Source organism: Phoxinus phoxinus (genome assembly GCF_949152265.1).
Source record: "Phoxinus phoxinus genome assembly, chromosome: 15".
Taxonomy (NCBI): Eukaryota; Metazoa; Chordata; class Actinopteri; order Cypriniformes; family Leuciscidae; genus Phoxinus; species Phoxinus phoxinus.
In genome coordinates, this window is record NC_136890.1 from 18,073,296 (window position 1) to 18,091,235 (window position 17,940).

Below are 17,940 nucleotides of genomic sequence, written 5' to 3' on the forward strand. Positions count from 1 at the left end.
TAAACTGTGAGAGCCCTGTTTTTAAATAAATAACAAATCCTTAGAGTATAAAATGGAGATTGCTGAAAATGATTCTAAATCTTTCAAGGATCCATGAATGGTTACTTTGAAATCCTATCAAACACAACAAGGTTTATTACATTTGACAAGAATACACGTCAATTATTACAAGAATATTCAATCTGTGGACGTGCACTTCTATCTTTCCCTGTTAAAACTTAAAATAAATAAAGACAGGAACCCCAATAATGGCTGTTATGTAGACTATAACTTATGTATTCATCTTTTGTTATTGGTGATTGCTGAACAAACTTTCAAATGGTTCAGGGGCAATGCATTTCAATGAATGAGAACTTGCAGTTATATTCCATTTGATATGCTTAACACATTGAAATTGAACCCTAGCCCTATTTAAGAACAATTTCACTAGTTTTTTGCATTTACAAAAGTATAAGTCTTCTCAGAATCTGTGCACACTGTGCTTTCCAAGATGTTTCATTTTTCATACCTCAGACTCAGACAGGCTTATGTTTCCTTTTCAACAAAACCTGCGTAAATCCCGAGTGTAATTGCCTCAAAAAAAAAGAAATTATATAACTTTCACAAGCAATCACTAGAGGCATGGAAAATAGCCTTTAAACACGATTTAACAATTCTAACATGTATATTTTAAAAAAAAGAATGGTTTGACAAGGGTATTATCTTTATTTCAGGCTTACTAAATAGTAATGTAAATAGTAATTTCTTCTCAATCTGGTTGTGAAAAACATCTCCACTAAATTGCTTCACCTTGTGAAATCGAATGACAGTTACAACTCCGGAAGATTCCAAAACTTGTTATTGGAGGTGTAAATATATTGGATTCAAAGTTTCTTACTTGAGATATATCAATTATTACCCAAAATCACTTTTGAAATGGATTTTTTTTCTTCCATACCTTCAACTGAGAAAATTTGGTCTGCAAATGAAACGTTTTACTGCCAAATAAGATAAAGGAAATTCATTTTAAAATACTGCACAGTGCACATGTATTATCCATGTAATGTTTTTCTCAATAAGTTTAAAGAAGACATCTCACCACAATGTTCTTTTTGTAATCTTGAATCTGAAACTCACACATTTATTTTGTAATTACTCTGAAGACTTTTGGAAGCAAGTATCTGATGGTTTTTGATACATTTAACAAAATAATCAAAATAGAGGAGTGATCCTCTTCTTGGACTGTGATAGGCTTCTATAGTGATTGATGATACATCAAAGGTAATAGTTCTTCTTGGGAAGTTTCATGTACATAAAGCTATTACCCACAAACACAATCTTAAAATATTTTATGACTCATTGAATTCAATTACTAGAAATAAAAATTATATGTTGTAAAAAATAATTTGTAGAATTTAATTTTACACGATGTAAGATCTGATATGTATCCCCCAATTTCTATTTGAGCTTGTGTTTGATGTTTAATGTCATTGTGTGTTTTGTTGAATAAAATAAAAACACCTAAAAAAAGTGCCATTCCTATCCAGAAGAGGCAGCATTTTTCAGCCACCTCACTCAGGAGCGGGTGAACCCGGAAGCGGAAGTTAGACCAAACTGCGTTTTGAAACCGTCGTGCGTGTTTCAGACGTATGGTGCAGTTACGAATATAAAGAAAAAAGACTTAACTTTTCAAAGTGTGTTGTTATTGTCGTGTGCACATTACGTTTTTTTGTTTTTATTTTTGCGTAACTAGGGACGTACATGAGTGCTGTGTAGTTAATTTAGTCGTCTCTCTCTCCGCTAGCACCGGGTGTGCTGGTTGATAAAGAATATTTTTATTTTGAGCGCATTTACAGTAATAAGAAGTCATGGCGGATGTTACTGCGCGTAGTTTGCAGTATGAATACAAAGCGGTAAGTATCATATAAGATTTTTGATATCTTTTTTGCGACTTTGATATGTCTCGTAGCTAAATTTCATTATTTAGCGCGCTAATGTTGTTTGTTTTGGTGTGCGCAAGCTTGAACACACTGAGTGTTAAAACCCAATGAGCTTTACCTAGATTTTATTTTTGGTCAGCGTAGTAGTAGGACATGTTGAATGTAGCTTTGAATTAAATAGTCTTTCGGCAGAACATAAGCGCATGTTTGTGTTTGTGATGTTGACAAATGCAGCTCGCTAGGATTTGATACATAATCATTGAGCTGATCCTGAGTGTTTGTGTTTCCTCCGCAGAACTCCAACTTGGTGTTGCAAGCGGACAGATCTCTGATCGACCGTACCCGCAGAGATGAGCCCACCGGAGAGGTGCTGTCTCTGGTCGGCAAACTGGATGGGACAAAGATGGGAGACAGGAGCCAGAGAACCAAACCTCAGATGCAGGAGGAGAAGAGATCAAAGTCAGTTTGATCAGAAACCCACAGTGTTTGCTTGCATTGCATTCATTCATTCTTGCATTCACTGTGTGAAAGTCTTTTAAACAAATATTATTCGCTGTGTGATGCAGGAGGAGAAAGAGAGACGAGGACAGGCATGACATCAACAAAATGAAGGGCTTCACACTGCTGTCTGAGGGGATTGATGAGATGGTGGGCATCGTGTACAAGCCCAAGACCAAAGAGACCAGAGAAACGTATGAAATCCTTCTCAGCTTCATTCAGGCAGCCCTTGGAGATCAGGTAAGATCACAGAGTCTGTTTACATGTGCTGTGAACATTTATTTCAAATGTAATTACTGTGGTATCTACATGGGAAGCTCCTGCACTGTTATTAAAATTCTTTCTGATGGTTATTTATTTTAATGCTATGTAGGGATGCACTGATCATGATTTGTCATGGCTGATTCCAAATTGCTGGAAGATGTTTTCCTTTTTTTTTAGCAAATTTATTTGTTGTTTATCTGCTCTATTACAGGCCAAACTGGCCTTTTAAACCAAATAAATATCTGTAACTATTTGAAATCAAAGGCAATCAAATCAGCATAATAGATCATGTGATGCTGAAGAATGGATTAAAGGCTTTTTCCTTGCCATCACAAGAAAAAAGCCCAATTTAAAATTCAATCATCTTAATATTAATAGATGTGAACAGTGGATGTTGGGTTAATTTACCAGATCACAAATTGCTGCTCTTTCTCTCCACTAAGCCAAGGGATATCCTGTGTGGAGCTGCAGACGAGGTGTTGGCCGTGCTGAAGAATGACAAGATGAGAGACAAAGAGAGGAGGAGGGAGGTGGAACAGTTGCTGGGGCCTACGGATGACACCCGCTACCATGTCCTGGTGAACCTGGGCAAGAAGATTTCTGACTATGGTGGAGACAAAGAGCTCCAGAATATGGGTAAATATTTTTAGTCCAACCTGAGTCCAAATTCTCCTCATGATGTTCAAGCCTGGTCACACTTCATCTTTCTCTTTTTGCAGATGACAACATTGATGAAACCTATGGAGTCAATGTGCAATTCGAGTCAGATGAGGAGGTGAGCTTCTACATGCTGGTTGTTTGTGGTCAGATTGTGTTTTTGGCTCTCGATGTGACATTAAATGTGCATTTTGTTCAACTGCAGGAGGGCGATGAGGATCAGTACGGAGAGGTTCGGGATGAAGGCTCTGATGACAGCGAGGGAGAGGAGGCAGATGAAACCAGCACTTTGACTGCTAATGTAAGTCACATGTCATCATAGAGCAGTGGTTCTCAACTAGGGGACCCACTAGGGGCCCTCGGTCAAAAAATGTATATAGAGTTAAACAACCAACCTAACAAGACATTTTCTCCATAGCTGGGCAACACGGGCGACGTAATGATGACCAAAAAGAAAGATCTTCACCCGCGAGACATCGATGCCTTCTGGCTTCAGCGACAGCTCAGCCGCTTCTACAACGATGCCATAGTTTCTCAGAAGAAAGCGGATGAAGTCTTGGAGATCCTTAAAGTAAGAAATGCTCGGGAATACTCATGTCCTTGGAGACTAAGATTTTTTGTGTGTGGCTGATTTATTCCTCCCTTTGGTTAGACTGCCAGTGATGACAGAGAGTGTGAGAACCAGTTGGTGCTGCTTTTGGGCTTCAACACATTCGACTTCATCAAGGTCCTCCGGCAGCACAGACGAATGAGTAAGTAGATCTCAATAGCCAGGACTGTGTTGGATTAAATTGATTGTGATTTCTGAGAATATGGCAGCAAAATGACTTATTGTTAGGGGTTTAAAGATTTACAAGGTTTTTAGAAATATTGTTTCATGTTGCTGTTTTTTTTTCCTTGCCATATCCAGTCCTCTACTGCACCATGTTGGCCAGTGCTCAAAGTGAGGCTGAGAAGGAAAAGATTATGAATAAAATGGAAGCTGATCAGGATCTTTCCAAAGTTCTTTACCAGCTGCAGGAGACCGAGAAAGAGGACATCATCAGGGTCAGTACTTCCCCTCCTTTTTTTAGTAGGTTTAGCAGAGTGTGAGATTTTTTTATTTTAGCTGTTTAAAGAAGAATATCCATCTGTAAGGTTATGATCTTTTGTTTCCTTGCAGGAGGAGCGATCTCGCCGTGAGAGAGTGAGAAAGTCTCGTGTGGATGATCTGGAGTCTATGGACATTGATCATGGAGAGGTAAATGCCACTTGAAGCTACTTACTTCTTCAAGACAAAATTTACAATGTTCCTGCTCTTTTAATTTGACTCCCACTCCTAATGTCCATGTGATGATCTTGATTTTTTTTCCTGTGATCTTTGTCTCTAGTCTGTGGCCTCAAAGCAATTACTAGATCTGGAAGATCTGGCCTTCTCTCAAGGCAGTCACTTCATGGCCAACAAGCGTTGCCAGCTGCCCGACGGCTCCTTTCGCAAACAGAGGAAGGGCTACGAAGAGGTTCATGTGCCCGCTCTCAAACCCAAACCCTTTGGTGATGATGAGGTATTTATTTATTTATTTATTATAATAATAGTATTAAAAATAATTGTTTTCTTTAAGTGAGGCTAAATTGTTTCTTCAGGAAGGGATGTATGGTTGTTTGGTTATTACATCAAATTGCCACATAAGAGTACACTACCGTTCAATGTTTTGGGGATCGGTAAGATAAAAATAAAAAAAACATTCTGAAATACTATTACAATTTAAAAGAACTCCACTATATTTAAAAATGTAATTTATTCCTATGATGCAAAGCTGAATTTCAGCAGCCATTACGCCAGTCTTCATTGTCATATGATCCTGCTCATCTCACTCTAATATGCTGATTTAATGCTCAAGAAACTTTTCTTATCGATTTTGAAAACGGCTATGCTACTTTAATATTGAAATTTTTTCAGGATTCTTTGATGAATAGAAAGTTAAAAAGAAAAGCATTTATTTCAAATAGAAATCTTTTGTAACATTGTAAATGTCTTTACTGTCACATTTGATAAATTTAATGCATCCTTGCTGAATAAAAGTATTTATTTCTTTAAAAAAATTAAATCTTACTGACACCATTCTTTTGAATGGTCATGTTATGATGCATTTTTTTAAATCATTGGTTGATTTGCTCTATGTATTTTCATTAGTCTCTCACAAGGTTTCCCTCATTTCTCTTACAGATATTGATGCCTATTGAGAAGCTGCCCAAATATGCTCAAGCTGGATTTGAAGGATTCAAAACCCTGAACCGCATACAGAGTAAACTCTTCAAAACTACCATGGAGACAGATGAGAACCTACTGGTTTGCGCTCCAACGGTTTGTCTACTGACTTAAAATAAACATTACAGTTAAAAATATAATGACATAAATATGATGCAGTATAGAACTTGATATATTTGAGTTACTTAAATATTTGACCTTAAGGATTTTGGTTTTCATCTCTTTGACCTGTAGGGTGCTGGAAAAACTAATGTTGCTCTCATGGCAATGCTCAGAGAAATCGGAAAGCATATTAACATGGATGGCACCATCAATGTTGATGAGTTTAAAATCATCTACATCGCTCCCATGCGCTCACTGGTACAGGAGATGGTGGGCAGTTTTGGCAAGGTAGGACTACCAGACATGATGAAGAGAGAAAAAATAACCCTTTTCCCCATCATTTCCTGTAATTTCTCTGCTTAATCTTGCATAATAATACTTGAAAAATGTGTTCCTTATAAATTAGTCCCTCTCATCAGTTAAATTTAACACCAAAAATTTTTTTTGTACTATTTAAAAATGTATGTTTATAATTGTGATAAAGTATTAAATGTCCCTACAACATTTGTTGCTCCGTCTGCAGCGCTTGGCAAGTTATGGTATCACTGTTTCTGAGCTGACCGGAGACCATCAACTGTGTAAGGAGGAAATAAACGCCACCCAGATTATAGTGTGTACCCCAGAGAAATGGGACATCATCACCCGGAAAGGAGGAGAGCGCACATATACGCAGCTTGTGCGCCTTGTGATTATTGTAAGTAATCTAGTAATCCTAGATTCCCCTTTTCAAAGATTTTTTTTATGTTTTTCCAAAATAACGTGTTCGGTCATGCAGGATGAGATCCACTTGCTGCATGACGACCGTGGCCCTGTCCTGGAGTCCCTGATTGCTCGAACCATCCGCAATGTGGAGCTGACACAGGAAGATGTGAGGCTCATCGGCCTCAGCGCCACGCTGCCCAACTACGAGGATGTGGCGAACTGCCTTCGTGTCGATTCATCCAAGGGACTCTACTATTTCGACAACAGGTGAGAATGAGACTGCTGTGGATAAATGGGGAAATAGTATTCTGGTTTTGTATAATAAAGTAAATATGTTTTCCTTTTTCCTTTTTTAGTTTCCGACCAGTGCCTCTGGAACAAACCTATGTAGGAATTACAGAGAAGAAGGCCATCAAGCGCTTTCAGATTATGAATGAGATTGTCTATGAGAAGATCATGGAACATGCTGGAAAGAATCAGGTGAAGCTGAGCACAATAAATGGAATAGTTTTATCTCCTGAATTCTACTGTTTGTTCAGTCACTAACACTCTCCTCTTCTCCTTTTTAAACATTTATTTGTCTGTTTTTCCCAGGTGTTGGTGTTTGTGCACTCAAGAAAGGAGACAGGAAAGACGGCCCGTGCGATTAGGGACATGTGTTTGGAGAAGGACACTCTGGGGTTGTTCCTGAGAGAAGGTTCGGCCTCCACTGAGGTTTTGAGGACTGAAGCCGAACAGTGCAAGGTCAGCTCACAACTACCGTGAAAGTGCTGTACATAAGACACAGCCTCAAACTGATGTAAACTTAACAAAACCCGCACAGAATCTGAACGTCATACACGGCAAAGACTGCATATTAGTTTATTAAACATCTAGTGGAACTGGTGGTACCAAACAGAATGACTATAAATTATTATAGTTTAATTATAACAAAAATAAATGATAATTTATAATATTATAAACTGTAATCAATTGTTGTGGTTTAAATTACGATTGCAAAAAATAAATTGTTATAATGAATTATAATTATACTTGCAAAAATTACAATTTATTATAGGGCTGTCACTTTTAGTCAGATATGACGGCCGCCTGCAACACGTATCACCGCAGATGATCTATTCATCAAGCGTCAATCCAACGTGCAAACTATCGCAAATCAAATCTTTACTTTTGAGACACTTTTTCTCAAAAGTGACAGCCCTAATTTATTATTTAATTAAAATAATTACCAGTTTCAAATATTCCTTTTTTCTGCTGTTATTTGATGAACCGGTATTTCCTGTCCCACCCCAGATGGCCACACCAAGTTTACACCATTTATTTTGATCCAATACGTCTAGCAGCTAGTCGTGCAGAAATGATTTTTAACCTAATTTGTTTAGTTTATTTTCCATACAATTTGTGCAATTCAAAGTCCCCAGATTCCCTCACATCCTTGTCTTAAGGCCGCATTTACATTACATGGTTCAAGTGACTCAATTCCGATAAATACAATTTCTCCTTCCATGTGGCACAGATCGGAAATGACCCACGGATATGTAAGCAGGAAAAAAAGCACATGAATTCCGATATTCTCAGATCTGTTTCAGGCCTCAATCATATGTGGAAATGTGGTTTGTTCGCCAAGTATATATACTGTAAATGCGGATTTACATCATCATCATTTATATCATCAGATACGAGTCACTTTTAAAAGAAGTAAGCTGGTTGTGAACAAAATCGGATTTAATCAACAAATCGGAATTGGGCATCAAATCTGCTGTGTAAATGCGGCCTAACTGAACACACATTTGTTTTATACTGGTTTTCTTAAAAATGTATTTACTTTCTGTTGACAGAACCTGGAGCTGAAGGATCTGTTGCCGTATGGTTTTGCTATTCACCATGCTGGAATGACCAGAGTGGACAGAACGCTGGTAGAGGATCTGTTTGCTGACCGCCACATCCAGGTTAGTGCTTAACATTCAGGAATGCAGAGAACATTCTGGATCATTTCATATTCTAAAATACAGAAGATTAAACCATGAATGTGTTTCTTAGGTATTGGTGTCTACGGCCACTCTGGCCTGGGGTGTGAACTTGCCAGCACACACGGTCATAATCAAAGGCACACAAGTGTACAGCCCAGAGAAAGGCAGATGGACGGAGCTGGGAGCCCTGGACATCCTACAGGTCTGTAGTATGTCCACACGTACTTTGTGTTTTGATAAGTTAAATAGACCACGAGTAGCAACTTGACTCCCTCTCAACTTTGTGACGCAGATGCTGGGTCGTGCTGGCAGGCCGCAGTATGACTCTAAAGGAGAGGGTATTCTGATCACTTCTCATGGAGAGCTGCAGTATTACCTGTCTCTGCTCAATCAGCAGCTGCCCATCGAGAGCCAGATGGTGGCCAAACTACCGGACATGCTCAATGCAGAGATAGTGTTGGGCAACGTGCAGAATGCCAAGGTAAGTCTGAATGTACTGGTGTAAGTTCATTAGTCAGTCAAATTGTTGTTTTTGTAACTTAAATATTTTATTGGGGGTCCAATAAAGGAGGTTTAACTTGGGTTTCTCTGTGTGAGGGATTGAATATCAAATGTGGGGATATAAAGACAACAATATTACAATAAATTAAAAAAGCTTTTATATTGTAATTTTATTGAAGCATATTAAAATGTTTTAATATTGATTTGTTTTATTATATAGGTTTTATAACTTCTTTGCCTTCATTTTGCCTCATGTTTTCAGAATATAAAAAAAGCTTTTATATTCATAATTTACTCTAGCTTATTGATAAAATAGTTACGTCTTATTATACTGAAATTACATAGTTTTGCACATGCCTAATATTAGTATTCCTCTGTAAGCTCAGCATCTGTTCCATGGTTTGATCTGTTTTGTTACTGTGTTCAGGATGCTGTAAATTGGCTGGGTTACACATACCTGTATGTACGGATGTTGCGGAACCCCACTCTATATGGCGTCTCCCATGATGACCGCAGCATTGACCCACTGCTGGAGCGACGCAGGTTGGACCTGGTACACACAGCAGCCACTGTGCTGGAGAAGAACAACCTGGTCAAATACGACAAGAGATCTGGCAGCTTTCAGGTACACACAGTTTGTCATATTAACCCCCCTTTCTAAATGGGCACTTCCAGATGATTAATATGCATGATCAATGCTGAGATTGTACCAGCTTTAAATCCCCAACCCAGGATAATTGTAGAGGTTGACCAATATGGGTTTTTCTCTGGCCGATGCCGATATTTTTAAATCAGGGCGGCTGATATATCTTATAAATAATCTCATAAAATCGAACCGTTAATAAGAAGTGATACAGAAAATTGCTTAAATTAAACATTTACTGAACAACACAAGCCTCTTCAATCAGTGCACTTGTATAAAATAAATATAAAAATTATATTAAATGCACAAAACAGGTAATTAAAAATCTAGACTGTCAAATAAACTTAAATGAGAAAAACATTTTTTTACTAACTTACTAAAAAAAAACGTACTAATAAATAATATAATAAGAATAGGTTATAAGTCATAACTAACCTTGTAGGTTTAAAATCCTTCATATGGCACATTTATTGTTCAACAAAAAAATATTTTAGCAATATGTGTATTTTTGTCAGAATTATTGCACTCCTATTCTATTGTTCATTCTATTTTTCGGTGGCGCTCGTTCATGCAAATATGTCAAGTTTAGCTGAGATTCACTCGTGACAACAAAATGGAAATATTTACATGAGTTTCTAACATTTACAGATGAAGAATCTATCTGTGAAATGTAAGTTTTGCACTGAGGAAAGCACTACATCTCAAACCCATTAAACAGCGCCGGTATCTATCTGTCAGTCAGCACTCAGCACATGAATCTGTCAGTGTCTGACGGGGCTATTTTATTATAAAGCTTGTCTCATGCTTAGGACGAACTGGATAATGCACTTTCCCTACTACTGTAGGCTATATTGATATAAACAACAGTATTGTCTCATTCCATATTCAATATTTAAATAGGAAAGGCTTAAAAACACGAACATTATTGTTTCTTGGGAAGTTACCAGGTAGTCGTCTTCAAAAAGTTAGCAGGCAGAGGGGGACTGGCAATCTGCTTGCTGCAAGAGGCATTGTTACGTGTTCCACAACACCGCTGCCCGTAGATGCGCCTGCCTGTTAATCGGCCTAATTTGCACAATCGCACATTTGCACAATCAGCTGATGACGATTCGTTAAAAAAATGCCACAAATCGGCCCAATCAATCGGTCGACCAATAGATAATTGATTTCAGCAGGTCTGCCTGAACACATCAATTAAACTTTTAAATGACAGCAACAGATGTGGTTAAAATGTCTTGTGTTTTGTTGTAGGTGACAGACCTGGGCCGCATCGCAAGCCATTTTTACATCACCCACGAGTCCATAATGACCTACAACCAGCTGCTGAAGCCCACACTGAGTGAGATCGAGCTCTTCAGGGTGTTCTCGCTGTCCTCTGAGTTCAGAAACATTAATGTCAGAGAGGTACGTGTCTTGTCTAAACAAACATGAAACATCTGAACAAACTTCTACCTCTTGAATCCTAAAGACAGGATAAAGTGGAAAATGACAGCACTAACAAACATGGTTTTTACAATTTGATTGACAGGAAGAAAAACTTGAGCTTCAGAAACTGCTTGAGAGAGTCCCTATTCCAGTGAAGGAAAGCATTGAAGAGCCCAGCGCAAAGGTAAATGCGTGTAGAAGAACTTATATATTACAGAATATTAAATTGTATGATTGTCTCTTAAATGGAATGTTTTCTTTCTCAGATTAATGTGCTGCTGCAGGCATATATCTCTCAGCTTAAACTGGAGGGCTTCGCTCTCATGGCTGACATGGTCTATGTGACACAGGTGAGTGTTTGGGGAAACAATGTTTTGTAAAATTCTCCTGTTCTGAAAGGACTTTTTTTTAATAATCAGATTTTACATTTTGTTTGATCCTACAGAGTGCTGGCAGACTGATGAGGGCCATCTTTGAGATTGTTCTGAGCAGAGGCTGGGCCCAACTTACCGACAAGACTATGAACCTCTGCAAGATGATCGACAAAAGGATGTGAGTTGTCATGATGCTGATATTGCCAAGCATAAATGTATTGTTTGTCTTGCAGTGTGATGTTTATGCTATTGGCTTTTTACTATCAAGGTGGCAGTCGATGTCTCCCTTGCGTCAGTTCCGCAAGCTTCCAGAGGAGGTCATCAAAAAGATTGAAAAGAAAAACTTCCCCTTTGAGCGCCTCTATGACCTGAACCACAATGAAATTGGTAAATAGTGGCTAATACTCAAACATTGTCTTTGTACCCAAATTACATTTTATCATGTTCTGAAACTCTTAACCGTTTCAGGTGAGTTGATTCGCATGCCAAAGATGGGGAAAACCATTCATAAGTATGTCCATCAGTTCCCTAAACTGGACCTGGCAGTTCATCTGCAGCCTATCACACGCTCCACTCTGAAAGTGGAACTCACAATCACACCAGATTTCCAGTGGGATGACAAGGTCAGTCCAAAAAAAGATCAGTAAATAACAATACTATTATTGTTATTATAACTAGAATAAAGAATTACGTATAGATTAATAACAATAATGTGTGTATATTATTTATACATATATACACACACACACACACTAAATGCTGGCTTCTTCCAGATACATGGCTCATCTGAGGCCTTCTGGATCTTAGTGGAGGATGTGGACAGTGAGGTCGTCCTTCACCATGAGTACTTCCTCCTGAAGGCCAAGTACGCTCAGGACGAACATCTTGTGACTTTCTTTGTGCCCGTGTTTGAGCCGCTGCCACCGCAGTACTTCATTCGCATAGCTTCAGACCGCTGGCTATGTATGTTTTTATTTATACAACTTGGTGATACTAACAACTTAATACTGCAGAAAATATTACTAAACCATATTGCATATCTAATTTACTGTGGCTTTGATATAACGACCAAAATCCATTGTACTATTTTGGAAGTAAAATGGAGTGTTGGAGGTATTGCAGTAGTCCAGAATGTTTTTTTTTTCTTTCTCTCAAGCATGTGAGACACAGCTGCCGGTTTCATTTCGTCATCTGATCCTGCCTGAGAAATATCCTCCTCCTACTGAGCTGCTGGACCTGCAGCCTTTGCCCGTGTCCGCTCTGAGAAACGCAGCCTTTGAGAGCCTCTACCAGAAGTTTCCCTTTTTCAACCCAATCCAGACACAAGGTACCTGCCATCGTAACCCTCCAACACGCTATCATACTTGATTGTGAAGTTTGTTCTAAATGAAACTGTTCTCGTTTTCAGTGTTCAATGCGGTGTACAACAGCGACGACAACGTCTTTGTTGGCGCCCCCACGGGCAGCGGGAAGACCATATGTGCGGAGTTTGCTATTCTTAGGATGCTCCTACACAACTCAGAAGGCCGCTGTGTCTACATTACACCCATGGAGGCTCTGGCCGAACAGGTACAGGCACAATTATTTGCCTTTATGGAAATAAATGCAATAATGTAAAAGTGTCTATAGTTCGACTTAAGATAAATTGATGAAACAAGGATGTGAATGTCATGATTCAGACATTATTTTTCTGTGTAGGTCTTTATTGACTGGCACCAGAAGTTCCAGGATACTTTGAATAAGAAGGTTGTCTTACTCACTGGTGAGACGAGCACTGACTTAAAGCTGCTGGGTAAAGGTGACATCATCGTCAGCACCCCAGACAAGTGGGACATTCTTTCCCGTCGCTGGAAACAGAGAAAGAATGTGCAGAACGTTAGTCTCTTCATAATAGACGAGGTTCATCTCATTGGAGGTGACAACGGAGTAAGTGTTTGTTTTTATCCTAATTTCTAAACACCAAGAATGAGCTGTTAGTTTCTCAGAGATCATTGTTTTGGTTGTTTGAATCCATTATTTCTTATTCCTGTGTATCTCTTGTAGCCTGTGTTGGAGGTTATTTGCTCCAGAATGAGGTACATCTCCTCTCAGATTGAGCGGCCCATCCGTATCGTGGCCCTCAGCTCCTCTCTGTCCAATGCTAAAGATGTGGCCCACTGGCTTGGCTGCAGCACCACAGCCACCTTCAACTTCCATCCCAATGTCAGGCCAGTTCCTCTGGAGCTTCACATCCAGGTCAGTCTAAAGCTCCCTGTAACTTAATTTCATCTACATGCACAATCCTTACCCGGTTCTTCTGTTTATATTTGAAGTTTTCAATCCACTTGACTACTTTTCCCCTTCCTCAGGGCTTCAACGTGAGTCACACACAGACTCGTCTGCTGTCCATGGCAAAACCTGTGTATCACGCCATAATGAAACACTCTCCATCCAAGCCAGTGCTGGTATTTGTGCCATCAAGACGCCAGACTCGTCTCACCGCTATTGATATCCTCACCTTCTGTGCTGCTGACGTGGTGCCACAAAGGTGCTGGAAGATCTATATCACATCCATACACTAAATACACTCTAATCCAATCGGGCATTTCATCTTCAACCTTCTTTTTGTCCCTGCAGGTTCCTACACTCAACCGAGAAGGATCTGGCTCCATTCATGGAGAATCTCGCTGATGCTACACTGAAGGAGACCCTCTCTAACGGGGTGGGGTACCTTCACGAGGGCCTTTCACCTACAGAGCGCAGGATTGTGGAGCATCTCTTCATTTCTGGTACGACACATGAAATATAATGTTTAACAGTCATATGTACTCGGGTCAGTTTTGACCTGGGGAAAGAGAGCATAAACCTCTATAAAAAAGAATAATTTTTAGTACTTTTTTTTTTTTAAATGTGAAAACCCTTTTTAAAAAGTTACCTTTTGTTCAGTACACTTAAATTTTTTTTAGTTTTTAACTTTTAAAGTTTTAGTTTTAAAGTTAGTTTTGACTAGACACTTCTGTAAAATAATTTAACTTCTTTTCCATATCTCTCTCACACATGTGGGACTGAATTTTGGTTCTAAACATGAATATTCACACCTATTAATGAAGTAATTCAGCATGAAAGATGTATCCTCTTTATCTTAAAGTGAAAGCTTATGCAGTAAAATTAATAAATTTTGTTTGAAAACATTCCAAAATAATTTTGATGTTTGTTTTTAAAATGTGTTTTTTAAGCAGTCATGAGCTATAAAGGAATTTATTTAAATCCAATTAAGAGTTAATACTGGTAGTTCTCAGATTATATACTCTATTAAATTTCATGTAATTATGAAATACAATTTCTCATATTGATGATTTTTCTTACATCACTTGTTTTGCTGTAGTTCATGTATAAATTGAAATTTATGTTGAATGATTGATGTCTGAGCTAAAACGAGTGTTGCCCCCTTCTGCTCTCTCATGCCAGGTGCCATTCAGGTGATGGTGGCATCTCGCTCTCTCTGCTGGGGCACTAACATTTCTGCCCACCTGGTGATTGTCATGGACACACAGTACTACAACGGTAAAATCCATGCGTAAGTATTTTTTCATCCTTAGTGGCCTCAAATGTCTAATGTCATCACTAATTTTTACCTTGTTTATGTGGATTGATCCTGAATATCTTTCTCTGATTAGGTACGTGGACTACCCCATCTATGATGTGCTCCAGATGGTAGGAAAGGCAAACCGTCCTCTCCAGGACGATGAGGGTCGCTGTGTCATCATGTGTCAAGGGTCCAAAAAGGTAAAGCTACTAAACACATTTTCTTGACTCAAGATCGGTTAGTCTCTTGTCTGCTGCACCGTTGTTGATTTGCTCTTAAACATTTTGCACATCCTTGTTCTTTAGGACTTCTTCAAAAAGTTCCTTTACGAGCCTCTCCCTGTCGAGTCTCACCTGGACCACTGTCTTCATGACCATTTCAATGCTGAGATCGTCACCAAGACGGTGGAGAACAAGCAGGACGCTGTGGACTACTTGACATGGACGTTTCTGTACCGTCGCATGACCCAAAACCCCAACTACTACAACCTGCAGGGTGAGGAATCACAGTACCTTCTAATACCTACAGATCTTTACCACAGCAGGACAAATGACTTGGCTTTCAAAATCTAGACTTCACATTGCAGAGTTTACTATTGTATTGTATGCATCAGAAACTAAAATCTCTTCATTTTCCAGGTATGTCGCATCGTCACCTCTCGGATCATCTGTCTGAGCTGGTGGAAAACACCTTGCAAGATCTGGAACAGTCCAAGTGCATCAGCATCGAGGATGAGATGGATGTGGCACCTCTGAATCTGGGCATGATTGCAGCCTACTATTACATCAACTACACAACCATCGGTGAGGACCTTCTCTGTTGAACACAGTCGCGATGGAACTGAAGTAGCAACAGATCTTTTCTTCTGTAATAAGTATCAGTATTGATTCATCAAAGTGAGGGTCGAGAAAATCGATTTTGTCAGTCTAGCTAGCATCCACACAGCTAAAAAAGCTTTACCTTTTGTAGCTTATCCATGTTGTGTACTTGAAATGGACACTGACAGTCAAAACATGCCATAAGAGAAGTGCTAACTTAATGTCACTGTTTAGGTCAGTGATTTCGACCTTCTAAAACCATTTTAGCCAAATGTGGTTGCTGAAATGTGCTGCTCAATTATCTAGCCATGTCCGTCTTGACTGATACATCTCTTATCTGTTTGTCCTTGCTCCAGAGCTGTTCAGTATGTCCCTAAATGCCAAGACAAAGGTCCGTGGCCTCATCGAGATCATCTCCAATGCTGCGGAGTATAAAAACATTCCCATCAGGCATCACGAAGACACCCTTCTGCGGCAGGTAAATAAAACTTTCCATTATATGAGTGTAATGTTAATTCTTAGAACAAGCAGACTGTATCAGATCTCTGTTAACCACTCTTTGACTTTTGCAGCTGGCTCAGAAAGTGCCTCATAAACTGAACAACCCCAAGTTCAACGACCCTCATGTGAAGACCAACCTGCTGCTTCAGGCTCATCTGTCCCGCATGCAGCTGAGCGCAGAGCTCCAGTCAGATACTGAAGACATCCTCAGCAAGGTGAGGGGAAACTCTTTGAGCACATAATCTTTCACAGATCAAAAAGGACAACACATGCAAATTAGATTTCATAAATGTTTGATTAATAGAAATCTTTTTGTTTCATAAGTCCTCCTGCTCTTCTCTTGCCTGTATTTTTAGGCGGTGAGGCTGATCCAGGCGTGTGTGGACGTGCTCTCCAGTAACGGCTGGTTGAGTCCCGCACTCGCTGCCATGGAGCTGGCTCAGATGGTCACACAAGCCATGTGGTCTAAAGACTCTTACCTCAAACAACTACCCCACTTCACTTCTGAACACATCAAGCGCTGCACGGACAAGGTGAGATTTGGATCTGAGTGAGTTCATCTGTGAACATCGCCTTTTGGTTGTCTGTCTCAACTCTTTTGTTGATGCATTTAGGGTGTGGAGAGCATCTTTGACATCATGGAGATGGAAGATGAGGACCGCACTGGTCTTCTGCAGCTTTCAGATATACAAATGGCTGACGTGGCACGCTTCTGTAACCGCTATCCCAACATCGAGCTCTCGTACGAAGTGGCTGACAAGGAGGACATCAAGAGGTATGAGCTGAAATCAAAATCCAAAAGAGTTCAATTGAAAACCTACAACCTTGTGTGTGGGTGTACAAAACCAGCCATTTACCATTAATCTCTGCTGAAGATATTCATTTATTTTCTTGTGCTCACAGTGGGAGTCCAGTGGTCGTCCAAGTGCAGTTGGAACGAGAAGAGGAAGTTACAGGGCCTGTCATTGCTCCTCTGTTCCCGCAGGTGAGTGTCTATTTACTTGCATTTAGCATAAGAAACAAACTCGTACAGGTTTGGAACAACTTGAGTGTGAGTGTGACCATTTTCATGTTTGGGTGAATGATCTCTTTAATGCAAATTAATATCTTACTTTCCCCAAACTTTTGAGTGGTTGTGTAACTCTTAACAACATTTGAAAATAGTTGATCTTGCTTTGAGGTTATTTTATACTTGCAGCATTTATTAATGACTTTTTGTTTGTTTGTTTAGAAACGTGAAGAAGGCTGGTGGGTTGTTATTGGAGACCCCAAATCGAACAGCCTCATCTCAATCAAGAGACTAACTCTTCAACAGAAGGCCAAGGTTAGTCCTGCTTTTACATCCAAGGCAGTAGTACATTATTCCAGTCTTATATAACCCTCAAATTGTAGTATAAAAAAATAAAAAAAGGAGTGGAAGTCTTGTCAGAACTCTGTTAGACAATGGGTTTTTTTTTCTTCTTCCCACAGGTAAAACTAGACTTTGTGGCACCGGTTGTTGGTGTGCACAACTACACGCTGTACTTCATGAGCGATGCCTACATGGGCTGTGACCAGGAATACAAGTTCAGCACGGACGTTAAGGAGGCAGACAGTGAGGGAGACAGTGACAGTGATTAATCCTAGATTAGTCATACTGGACTGATATACTGTCATGTTAAAGAATCTTAAGTGTTTTTATAGATATTTTTTGAGGAATATTGTGACTTGTTTATTAATGCATTATGATTTAATTAAAGAAACGTGTACATTG

The 17,940-nt window shown here is 39.3% G+C and overlaps 1 protein-coding gene across 1 annotated transcript; it reads left to right on the forward strand.

The window, feature by feature from the left end:
- Positions 1-1,520: 1,520 nt before the first annotated feature.
- On the forward strand, positions 1,521-17,940 carry snrnp200 (small nuclear ribonucleoprotein 200 (U5)). Its single transcript, XM_079636877.1, has 45 exons — positions 1,521-1,892; positions 2,215-2,378; positions 2,486-2,657; positions 3,125-3,317; positions 3,401-3,456; positions 3,544-3,639; positions 3,757-3,909; positions 3,991-4,090; positions 4,249-4,385; positions 4,501-4,578; positions 4,709-4,882; positions 5,545-5,682; positions 5,821-5,976; positions 6,212-6,382; positions 6,464-6,657; positions 6,747-6,870; positions 6,985-7,134; positions 8,229-8,339; positions 8,431-8,562; positions 8,653-8,841; positions 9,289-9,486; positions 10,756-10,908; positions 11,033-11,113; positions 11,196-11,279; positions 11,375-11,481; positions 11,572-11,690; positions 11,772-11,926; positions 12,077-12,266; positions 12,460-12,630; positions 12,712-12,872; positions 13,002-13,229; positions 13,347-13,538; positions 13,652-13,830; positions 13,920-14,071; positions 14,751-14,859; positions 14,960-15,068; positions 15,174-15,363; positions 15,507-15,671; positions 16,043-16,164; positions 16,259-16,402; positions 16,544-16,720; positions 16,802-16,962; positions 17,091-17,172; positions 17,419-17,511; positions 17,658-17,940. Exons 1-45 carry the CDS (start codon positions 1,848-1,850, stop codon positions 17,805-17,807), a joined length of 6,405 nt encoding a protein of 2,134 aa, XP_079493003.1. The 5' UTR covers positions 1,521-1,847; the 3' UTR covers positions 17,808-17,940.